Raw genomic sequence first — 11,298 nt, 5'->3', positions numbered from 1 at the left:
ACAACATCTAACTGTGGACCTGCTGAACTACCATTCTGGAAGAAGTGCTGCCCTTCCAGCTGAGGCTGCTATCCATGCCTTTCCTGATGTGGCTAGCTGCCTTGCTCCAAGTCACATCGGTGGGATTGTTTAGGGAAAGGTTCATCCCCTGAGTGTCCTGGAGATCTTGACACTGTGAACCTCCTCGCTGTTATCTACAGCTGTGTTTTGATAAGTTCATCAACTTCCCTAGATATTGAACAGGTATTAGGGCGTTTTGCCATGCAAACTATTGCCAGTTCATGGCTGCTTCAGACTAATGCTATCCCAAGGTACAGCTAGCAGAGCTGTGGGTACCAAGAAGGAAGAGGCTCAACAAATACAAAAATTTTTTTTTTTCACAAGTGTACAAAGTGCTCTGGAAAACTGTAGGATGAGGCAGATTTGGAAGGAAATTCTGACACTGTAAACAAAAGATTTTCCAAATATATTAAACATGACATGACACTTGAGACTGCAGCATGAGACAGGGTTTTAAGTTCACAGTTTTTAAAGGAAACACAAAGCTGCATCAGGTAGCAGTGAAGATGAGAAACAGCTGCTGGATCATGCACACTTTCTCCTTGATCTGCAGCGGGAAGGGCTGCCCCAGGAGCTGCTGCATTCGGCTGAGGAAGTCCTCTGTCTTCAGGTAGATGTCCAGGTGGCTGATCTCATCGTCATCCTGGAGCCTGGGCTTGGCTTTCTGAATGATCAAGTCCATCCGCTCATAGAGTGAGCTCCGTAAGTGGTCTGCAAGAGGAAATGCTGTTGGGAAGAGGTGCCAATGGGCCAGCTGACCTCCTAGGGACCAATTGCAGCATCCCCCGGCAGTGCTGTGCAGCAGCAGAGCAGCTGGGAACTGTGCAGGCTCCCTCCTGGTTATCCTTGGCACTCCTGCACAAGACTAGCCTGGTGGAAGAAGGCACTGTCCCCTTCTGGAGCTGTCTGCGCGTGGAGAGAGACCGAGACATGGAGAGGGGCAGGCAGGGCTGTAGCGTCCCTTCTGCCAGTGCTAGTGGCAGACTGGACAGCTGTCCAGCTGCAAAGATGGTCTCCAGAGAGCTTAATGGTGCTCTTCTGAGGTTTCAGGGACATCAGCACACTATGCACATGTGGCTGTGGTTTTCTCTGCGTTTATCTGAGCGCCTTAACTCCAGTAAAGCGGAATTTGGTAAGGGACTTTAGGAAATTTTGGATAAAATGGGAGCGTTTTGTGACTGCGACAATCTGCAGGGGTCAGAAATAGTGCTCCTTCCAGGGCTGCTGGTGGTGCTCCCTGCCCAGTGTAAGTGCTTGGTGTGTCCTGACTTTACCACCCCCTTTGCCTTCTGCTTTTCCTCCTAAGCCACTGAATTCTGCCCGCTGTGCCCCCAGCTTAACAGTGGGTGCACAGCGCTCCGCTGCCTACTTCCCAGGGCTGGCACTGCTACTTCAGGCAATTTCTTGGCAGCTAAACTTGGCAAAGCAGGTGGTGCTCCCTGCTTGATGCAGTAGCACTTTTTTGCTCTGACTGCTGAGAATAGTTCCCAGGAAGGATGGAAGCACATCATCTTTCTAAGCCTTTGTGGCTGTGAGCTCAAGAGTGGTGAGGTGAAGTATTTGGGCTGTTCCACTGCAGCCTCTTGATGAGTTTGTGTTTACCAAAGCCAGAACAGGCTGCTTACCCAGTATTACGTTTTGGTAACTTATTAGCAGCAAACTCAAGTATTCCAGCATTTCGTCCCATCTCTGCCACGTTGCTACGTCATCCTAGGACAGGAGACAGGATTTGGTTAGTAGGAGAGGTTTTCTCAGGAGAAAGCAATGCAAGGGGGAGGACGGACAGGATACCTGGTACTGAAGCAGCACAGACGAGTGGCCCAGAAAATACAGGATCTTGGACAGAGACAAGGGCAAGGTTGTGGGCACGTCACAACTGTGATGGAACATCATCTCCAGCAGTTTGCAGCGCAGGAGGTGGCTATCCATGCTGTTTAACAGAGCTTCCCTGCAAGACAAAGGCGTTTATTGTGGGGGAGACAGCACAGCCTGACCAGGAGCAGCTGCTTCAGCATGTTTCTGGTGTCTTGCTGGTGCTGATCTGGTGGGAGAGCAGGGTGACTGGAGGGGCTGCCCACAAGGACAGCGGAAGCAAGCCCACCAGATGGGACAAACCTTTGTCAGGCGGCTTGGCCACGGGTGTGCTTACAGTATTTGGGTCTGATCTGTGGCAACCTGAGTTGGGTATGGCCTGTGGAACAAGCTGAGTTGCTTCACTTGCCCCTGCCCAGCAGCCTGTGCAGCAGTTAGCCATTCCTGCTGACTCGCAGGGAGCAGAGCCGAGCAAGTGTGGAGTGGTGTCAGCTGCCAGCTGGATCTAGGAGATCTGCCTTGAATGAGTGATAGCTTGGCTAGAGTCGATTTGGCTTGCTTAGACCCAGTCTGTGCTCAGAGTTCTGCTAAAAGGATCTGAAAGGGTTTGAAACATCTGTGCCTTGTGGTCTCACGTCTATGCCAGAGCTGCTCAGGCCCTGTGCCTTGGCTTCAGGCACTGCACTTCTTACAGAAGCAAACAAAAGCTTGTCCAGGCAGAGCTGCAGGAAGTGTCACTTCTGAGGAGCTTCTCAGTAGTGCCTGGGAATCAGTGCTGTCTGCTGGGACTCGACTGTGCTCGTGCAGAGCTGCTTTTTAGACCCTCTGTGCATTTGCAAGGTTATGCAACTTTAACGAGTAGGAGAATCGATTGTTCTCAGCATCACACTGGGGAGATGGGTGCAGTTGGTGATGCTGATGGCCTCTGTTAGTCCCATAGCTGTGCTCTTGCTGGCTGGGTCACAAATGGGCCCGTCTTTCTATACCTTCTATTCCTTTATGCATTCAGATTTAGATGCAAGTTGGGAATAAGACCACTGACCGGTAAGGAGATGCTGCTTTGCACGTGTTTGTCTCACCTTTGGCTCCTCACAGGAATGTTCAGAATGAATGGGAATATTAAATCAGCGATCTTGTAGGAGTTGCAGTTGGGAGATCTGTCCACTTCCACCGCCATGGACAGCATCCGCTGGAGCAGGAACATTGCCCTAGGTCAGAGAGAGTCAACGTTAGGAGACGGCACCCCTCGTTCTGCACAGCTCTGGGGGTGGGATGTAGCTCAGCACTGTGCCTCGCAGCGAGGGGTGTCAGGGAAAGTAGCAGGTTAGATTGGATTTGCTTCCTGCGAAGCCCTGTGGTGTCCCTTGGTGTCTGTTGAATCTGATGCTCTTGGAAGCAGTTAATCCCCAGAGGGGCCTTAGGAAAGTCTCCGGGGCTGTACTGAGCATTGGAGGAACAGCATGGGGCAGCCTGGGCTGTGGGCTCCAGCCCTGATGCAGGAGGAAGGTGCTCACTGAGCCAGTTTTCCACCAAGTGAGGGAGCCTCTTGTTCCCTGAGCCCCTCTACCCCAGAGGAAACAGCAGTAAAGCTGTGTGCAGGTACAGCCTGGCTTCCCTCACTTGGCAGGGACACGGTCTTGCTTCTCCCTGCCCCTAGCCCCGCGTTACGGCAGTGGGAAGCCAGGCCCTGGGCTTACTTCTGGGCGAAGACAGTTGATGGGAGCGCCTCTGCCCCGCCAGTGCTGCACGGCCTCGCTGCGGGTGAGCTGCATTCAGCCTGTGCTGCTGCCGAGTGCGTCCCCTCCGCCTCCTGGGGCTGGGAGAACCCGATTCCTGTCACTGCCGCCACCAACCATTCGACCACCTCCCTGGGAGAGAAACAGGAGCGTTAGTGGGGATGGGCCTGGCCTTGCTGTGTCCTGACCTCCAGCTCTGCTTGGAGGCTGAGGAAAGACCCCAAGGAGGGAGGAGATGTCCCACCTGCGTGGGCAGGCTGGGGAATAGTTCTGCTGAGCAGCAGCTTTAGGTGCTTGACAAGAGGATTGCCTCCTCATTCCTGTACTGAGCTAGGCAAATCTGATCTCATTCCTGAAAAAAAGCCTGCTAGGCTGTGGTTTGGAAATGCCTTGCATCATTTTTGCAGGTTTGCTGTCATAAACCTGTCATAAACCTGCTACTATTCCTTACACTTGGTCCCTATAGTTTCCTCTCTTTCCTAAGCTTGTTTCTTGAAAAATGTGACCTGGATTCTGAAGAAGTGTCCCCTAAGCCCCTGCCCCTCCCCATCTGGTCGGAGTAGAGGGGAGGAAGAGGCATCCCTTACTTCACGTTGCTGAAGCACTCGTTACAGGAAAGCACTTTCTTGGCAATTGACCTCTGCAGCAGGCGCAGCTGCAGGTTCTTCTGGAAGTCATCCTGCAGGGTCTGCACCACGTACTGCAGGAAGAGCAGGCGGCCAGGGGGCTTCTCCTGGGGGCAGACAGAGATGGTGTGAGGCTGGCGGAGCCCCAGGGCAATGAGCGTCAGGGAATTTCGCTGTGTTGGGAACGGGCTCGTATTCGTGGCTGAGGAATAGTACCTGGTCCTCCATGATGTACTTCAGCAGCGCCCAGTCCCATCCCACGGTGCTGGTGGTGGCTGGATGGAGCCTGCAAGGACAGCGTTGTCTGCTGGCGCTCACCCGCCTTGGGGTCAGGCAGCCCTCACCCCAGGCCCTCCCCTGTCCCTGCTGCTCCGTTGCCCGTGCTGCCTCCTCTCTAGCTCTGCCCTCTCCCTTTCCCCTCTCACCACATCTGCTCATCACCTCTTTAGGAAAAAGGTGAGCACTCCTCTGTCCTACAGGACTTCTGGTGTCACAGGCTGTCCCTGCAGCTACCTTGCTACTAAAGGATTAATGCGTGCTTCTGGTATTTTCCTTTTTGTCTCAGCATCCCCTGCCTCCCTCATCCCCACGTCCTCCATCCAGTTGGGTGTTCAGTGGCTGCTGTCTATGCCAGCCGTGGTTCTGACCTGCCCGCGGTGCCTGCATCAGTTCTGCTAACAGGGAGCAGGGGAAGGATCATCCTGAGGAAATCGTTCCCTTCTCCGTGGGTGAGGACCACGGAGGATAACCTGTCTGCTGGGCAGCCCCAGGGTGTGGTGGCAAAGGGAACACGTACATTTGGATCTTCATCAGCAGCACGTAGGTGTCCTTCAGTACTTCGCCCTGGTGGGGGTTCAGCAGGATGTGCCTGACCAGGTGGGAGATGGTTTCTTTGGGAGGGTAGTGCTGGCCGGAGACGAAGTCGTTCAGTAAATGCAAGGTGCCCTCCAGGAAATTCTCCTCTATGGTGGTCTGCACCATGCTCATCCTCCTGCTGGGGATGAGCTCGGCTTTCTGCTGCGTGCAAGGCAAAGGCAATGGGTGAAAAACCAGCTCCCTGTGGTGCAGAGGAACCCAGCTGTGTTTGGGGCCCACTGCTAAGGAACAGCAATAACCAGAGATCCCGATCGCCAGGCAAAGCTCCGAACCCCATTTACCTGCAGCTTTTCCCTGTTGCGTGTTAAGCCGTGGAAGGGGAGGTGGTGGACTCCGCTCCTCCTGAAATAGCGCAGTTTGTTCAGCCAGACCATGCTGTCAGCCGTGGTCCTGTCTGGGGTCGAGGTCGCTTGCTGGGTTGCTGTTTTTAGTGCTGAGTCCCCCTCTTCCAGCAAAGGCCCTTTGGCCTTCCCTGGGCTTGTGGCGATGCTGCACGGGACAGGGCTCGGACTTGTGGGGAGCTCCTCTAGCCGGGAGGTGTGGGGAGTCTCCTCCTCTGTGCCGCAGTTTCCACAGCTGCTGCTGCTGCTGTGCAGACTGGAGGGGGACAGGGAGAAGAGGTCTGGGTCCAGCAGCATGCTGGCCAGGGAGCCCAAGTCGCTGTTAAACGTGGTGGTGCTGCAGTTCTGCTCCGGGCTGCAGAAGGAGCTGTGGTGGCTGGAGGCAGGAGAGCAGCAGCCCTCATTCTCCGCCGTTCCTGCCGTGTCCGCGGCAGCACAGGGGTACGCAGGAGCGTCGTGCTGGGGTGCTGCGGGCCTCAGCCCCTTCGCCGCCTCCCTTTCTTGCTTTGTGGTGAAGCAAAGCCTGGGATGGGATGCGTGTCCGGCTGGGCCAGCAGGCTCCCAGTCGGCACAGTCCGTGGGCGGAGGAGGGCTGCACGAGTCTTCATTCGTCAGGTCGATGACGGTGACGCTGCTCCACGGCGTCGCCTCTGTGCTTGTGTCCTCATGGGTCAGATCGATAATCTCCTGTGGGGACAGAGGGGTCAGTGGGGACGCCTGGGGTACATCTACAGCAACACCAGCACCACATTGTCCCTGCTCAGCCGGGACAGCCCTGGGGATGTGGGAGCTCGCTCCTCAGCGGCTGGGGACAGAAACATGGAGCAAATCCCCCGCTGCTTGGCCCAGGGGCTGGGGCAGGCTGCGGGTAGCAGCCCCCAGCCCTACTCTTGGCCTCCCATGGTCAGGGAGTGCCGGGAGCTCCTCGTCCCAGCGCTACCTCCACATCCATAGCGGGGCGTGCGGTGATGCCGAAGCGTTGGCGAGCGGTTGCCCCAAAATCAGGCGACCCCCACGCATCTCCCGGCCGGGGGCCGCTGCCTTTCCCTTTGGGGGGCACACATCGCCGTGGCGAGGCGACCTGGGGGGGGGACGACGGACGACAACCGCTTGCCACCGGGCTACCGGCTTCCAACAGCCCCAACCCACCTCAGAACGGGGTCGGGGGGCAACGAGCGGCCCCTCAGCCCCCCGCCCTGTGAGGAACCGGCTACCGGGGGGCACCCCCTGAGGCGTGGGGGCGGCAAAACCCTCAGGGACGGGGCTGTACCGGGGGTGCACCGGGGATGCAGCGGGGCCGCCCCGCGTGGCGCCTCCCTCCCTTCCTCCTCCCTCCCTCCCTCCCTCCCTCACCGCGGGGCTCTCCCGGTGGTGGTGGTGGCGGCGGCGGAGGAGGAGGCGGTGGCGGCGTTGTTGCGGGGAGCGGCCGCCGTCGGTTGCCGCCTCTGTGAGGAACGGGGCGGCCGCCATCTTAGCGGCGGGAAGCGCGTCAGGGGCCGGCGGGGCGGGCTCGGGGGCGGCCCTGAGGCGGCGGCGGCCCCGGCCCCGCCATGGCGGTGTCGCCCTACGTGCAGGCCATGCAGGAGCTGTTCCGGGCCAACACGCGGAGCCGCGAGTTCCCGGCTCACGGCGCCAAGGTGCACTCGGTGGCCTGGAGCTGCTGCGGCCGCCGCCTGGCCTCCGGCTCTTTCGATAAGACGGCCAGCGTCTTCCTGCTCGAGAAGGACCGGCTGGTGAGGAGGCGGTGGAGGGGAGGGGAGGGGAGGGGGGGAGGCCGCTGGGGAGGCGGGGGGAGCAGCGGAGGGACCCCGGTTGGGGTAGGGAGCGACCGTGGGGGTCGGTACTGGGGTATGGGGGAGGTACCGGTGTGTGTGGGGTCGATACCGGGATCAGGGAGCTGGTATTGGGGTATGGGGGCTGGTACCGGGATCAGGGAGCTGGTACTGGGACATAGGGACCAGCACCGGGGCGTAGGGGCCGGTACTGTGGTCATAGGACCAGTACTGGGGTCAGGGGGCCGGTACTGGGATATGGGGGTTGTTACTGGGATGTATGGGGGAGGTACCAGGGTGTGGGGGCTGGTACTGGGATCAGGGAGCTGGTACTGGGACACACGGGCCAGTACTGGGGTGTGGGGGCTGGTACCAGGATCTGATGTCCAGTACTGGGGTGTGTGGGGGAGGTACCGGGGCCTGGGGGCCAATACTGCGGTGTGGGAGCTGGTACCGGAATCAGGGAGCTGGTGCTAGGGCATACAGGCCAGTACTGGGGTGTGGAGGCCGGTACTGGGATCAGGGACTCAGTACTGGGATATGGGGGCTGGTACCGGGATCGGTGTCTGTTAGGGGAGGCTGGGGATGGTGACTGAAGCAGTGGTGGAGGTGCTGGGATCAGTAACTGGCAGTGCCCCGGGGATGGGCTGACCTTGCTGGGGCTCTTTTCCCCGTCGGATAACCGTCCTCTTCCCCCAGGTAAAGGAGAACAACTACCGGGGGCACGGGGACAGCGTGGATCAGCTCTGCTGGCACCCCAGCAACCCCGACCTCTTTGTCACGGCGTCTGGGGACAAGACCATCCGCATCTGGGACGTCCGCACCACCAAGTGCATCGCCACCGTCAACACCAAAGGTGGGTCCCTGCCTTCTGCGGGCTGCTGGGCCCCACAGCACCCCCGCTGCGTGGGACCCCTCTGCAGTGATCCTGCTCCCTGGCCTTGTGTGTTGGGTTTGGCAATCAGGGCAGCTTTGTTGCTGCTTCTGGTTTCGTGACTCCCTCATCTAACTTGAGCTGGGGTAAGGGGCAGCAGTGACCACGAGGGCTGGCTCCCGCAGGTGCCAGGGCTGGAGGAGCCGCTGAAATATGCAGCTGACTGTTAAAACATCCTGCGTGCTCGTCTCTGCAGTCTGGGGGCTACAAGGCTGGAGGCTGGGGAAGGCGTGTTTGCAGAGACAAAAGGTCGAAGTCAAAGTTTACGTTGATGTAAAAAAGCAATTCTTCAAATTTATGAGTTGATTGACCCAGATACTGGCCTAGGAAATCCCATCACTCGCCTAGGAAATCTCTGACTTTCAATTGTCAGAGCTAGAAACAATGTTGTAAGGTGACATAATTGCAGCCTGCCTTGTTCCTACCCTTGTTCGTGTGTATTTGTTGTTGGCTGCTGCTTGTTTTGGATATTGAAGATTGCCGAGTTAAGTGGGTCTTTGATTTGACCTTGTTTGGTGGTTGCTGTGACTAAAACAGAAAGGGTAGTGATGCAGTCATGTTGACTTGAAACTACGGTTCTGCTAATTCGAATTTTCAGTCCTTGTGCATGTTGCTGGACGGTTACTGTGCAGAGTGTGAGTGTTAAATCGCAGACCCGGCAGTCTTTCCCATCTGGGAGTTGGTTAGAGTTAGTGGAGCAGACTGGGGCCTTGGATCAGGAATGATAGCAGCCCACCTGCTTAACGCACTGGGGCTCCTGCAGGCTCCTCATATGTGTGGCAATGAGACCTGTGGAAATGAGACCTGTTGTCTTTCTGCCCTTCTAGGGGAGAACATCAACATCTGTTGGAGCCCTGATGGGCAGACCATCGCAGTGGGGAACAAGGATGATGTTGTCACCTTCATCGATGCCAAGACGCATCGCTCCAAAGCGGAGGAACAGTTCAAGTTTGAGGTGAATGAGATCTCCTGGAACAACGATAACAACATGTTCTTCCTCACTAACGGGAACGGCTGCATCAACATCCTCAGGTGGGTGCCAGGATAATGAGTGGGCTGGGTACCTGGGTGGCTGTCCTGGTGCGTTTCTGTCATCCAAGGCAGTCTGCAACCCCCCGTGCTGCTTTTGGGAAGTCCCACACCCCTGAAATCCCCAGTCCTGTGGTGGGAACAAGCTTGTCTGGAATGAGGCCGCCCCATTTCTGGGCTGGGCTCCCTGTGTGTGACCCAGAGGTTTTGTCTCCTTCACCCAGCCCTCGAGGCTTCCAGCGGTGTCGCCCTGCACTGTCCTGCTTCACTCAGAGTCCCCGCGTGTTTTACACTCTCACACAACCACCGCCCTTCTCTCACTGCTTCCTAACCCTCTCCCTTCATCTCTGCAGCTACCCGGAGCTGAAACCCATTCAGTCCATCAACGCCCATCCCTCCAACTGCATCTGCATCAAGTTTGATCCCATGGGGAAGTACTTTGCCACGGGCAGCGCTGATGCGCTCGTCAGCCTGTGGGATGTGGACGAGCTGGTGTGTGTGAGGTGCTTCTCCAGGTAGGTGCTGCTGGCCCGACGCTCTCTGCCTCCTCCCTCTCGTGGCCGTGGGGGGATCGCTCACTCTGCTTTGCCCTCCCGCTGCAGGCTGGACTGGCCCGTGCGAACGCTGAGCTTCAGCCACGACGGGAAGATGCTGGCGTCGGCATCGGAGGATCACTTCATTGACATTGCGGAGGTGGAGACAGGTAACGGCTGAATTTCGGGGAGCAGTAAGGGGGGAATCGGGTGGAGAAGCGCTGGTGGAGCTGGGAGGGCGCTGGAGGAGCTTGGTGTGCGCAGCAGAGCGCCAGAAGAGGGAGCCTCTGCCTCGCTAATCCCTCGTAGATCTGCGTGTCGTGCCTGAGCCTTGTCACCAGGTGATTAAAAGGCGCTGAAGCAGCGTTTGCTCCTCTGCTGCCCTGCGTGGGAGGGAGGAGGCAGGTGCTCGGCCCTGCTGCGCGCCACGGGGCAGCGTGCAGCGCGGGGCTGCGCTGACGTGGGCCCTTTTCCGTGCAGGAGAGAAGCTCTGGGAGGTGCAGTGCGAGTCCCCCACCTTCACAGTGGCCTGGCACCCGAAGAGGCCGCTGCTGGCCTTCGCCTGCGACGACAAAGACGGCAAATACGACAGCAGCCGGGAGGCGGGCACTGTCAAGCTTTTTGGGCTCCCCAATGACTCCTAAGGAAACGGCAGCGGGGCAGGGCGGCGGGGAGGCGACGCTGCCCTGCCCCCGGGGTTGGGAGGGTGCTCGGGTAGCGTAGGACGGGGTGAGGAGGGGCTGAGGGGGTCGCTCCCCTCCTCACCCGCTCGGCGGTGCCCTCGTGTTGTTGTCCCTGCTCCTCGTGTGCCGCTCTCGAGAGCGTTTGTAAACAGCAGCTGGTGGGCTGGTGAGGCTGGGGGTGCCAGCACAGCCCCCCCCTCACTATCTCAGGGCTGCCTTGTCTCCAGGCCACGCAGGGCCTGTTCCGAAGGCACGTGGCCAAAGAGAATCAGTGAAGAGAATCACCCTCGCGGCCTGGGGGTGAGGGCAGCCCCGGAGCTCAGCCTGCTCCTTCCCCTCCCACACGTCCCCCGTCTCTTCCCCGCGTGGGGCAGCACAGGGAGGGTGGGGGGGACGTGTGGGCTGGGGGATGTTTCCCCCCCGCTGGGGCTTTTTTTTTTTTTTTTTTTTTTTTTTTGTATGTGTGGTTGTTTTTATAATTTTGATAAATCCTCTTCCGTAACGAAGGCGCCTGTGGCTGTTGTGGGGGCAGGAGGAGGTGAGTGGGGGGAAAAAGGGAGGTGCTGAGCTGCTGGCCCCTTCCCTCTCCCTGTCCCCATCCCCGTGTCCCCATCTCCTGTGCTGTCACCGCACCAGAGGGCGCTGTGCCCCCACGCTGGAGCACCGGGGACACCGCACAGAGGATGGGGACAGCTCCGTGGGGCCGTCCCCATCCTGTTTCCCCCCGCCCTGCCCTCCCCGCTGCGCTCTGGCAGCACCCCCATGGCTGGAGCAGGGCCATGCTGGCAGCAGGTGACCCCAGCGTGTCCCCGTGTCCCCGTCCTTGCACCCCCAGCAGGGCAGAGCCAATTTTCCCACCCCAAGACCCGCTCACGTCACAGCTGGGCACGGCGAGG

General features: G+C 58.5%; 2 protein-coding genes across 3 annotated transcripts; one reads left to right on the top strand and one right to left on the bottom strand.

Annotated features, from left to right (window-relative positions):
- Positions 1-451: 451 nt before the first annotated feature.
- SIMC1 (SUMO interacting motifs containing 1) lies at positions 452-6,922 on the bottom strand. 2 transcript variants are annotated; one of them, XM_084536037.1, is made up of 10 exons: positions 6,805-6,922; positions 5,392-6,138; positions 5,031-5,251; positions 4,451-4,520; positions 4,196-4,341; positions 3,570-3,740; positions 2,952-3,080; positions 1,852-2,008; positions 1,686-1,770; positions 452-771 (listed from the first exon to the last, which is right to left on the bottom strand). In XM_084536037.1, exons 1-10 carry the CDS (start codon positions 6,919-6,921, stop codon positions 551-553), a joined length of 2,064 nt encoding a protein of 687 aa, XP_084392163.1. In that variant the 5' UTR covers position 6,922; the 3' UTR covers positions 452-550. The 2 variants fall into 2 exon arrangements, with proteins under 2 accessions (XP_084392163.1, XP_084392164.1); XM_084536038.1 differs by having other exon boundaries at positions 5,031-5,248.
- Positions 6,923-7,001: 79 nt separating this feature from the next.
- On the top strand, positions 7,002-10,670 carry THOC3 (THO complex subunit 3; the record flags this gene model as incomplete). The annotated part of the gene is made up of 6 exons (XM_084536083.1): positions 7,002-7,184; positions 7,923-8,079; positions 8,985-9,189; positions 9,540-9,701; positions 9,789-9,889; positions 10,200-10,670. 6 exons carry the CDS (start codon positions 7,002-7,004, stop codon positions 10,361-10,363), a joined length of 972 nt encoding a protein of 323 aa, XP_084392209.1. The 3' UTR covers positions 10,364-10,670.
- Between the last annotated feature and the right edge of the window lie 628 nt (positions 10,671-11,298).

Source organism: Aythya ferina, assembly GCF_964211825.1.
Source record: "Aythya ferina genome assembly, chromosome: 14".
Lineage (NCBI taxonomy): Eukaryota > Metazoa > Chordata > Aves > Anseriformes > Anatidae > Aythya > Aythya ferina.
This window is presented reverse-complemented; position numbering and strand designations above follow the sequence as displayed.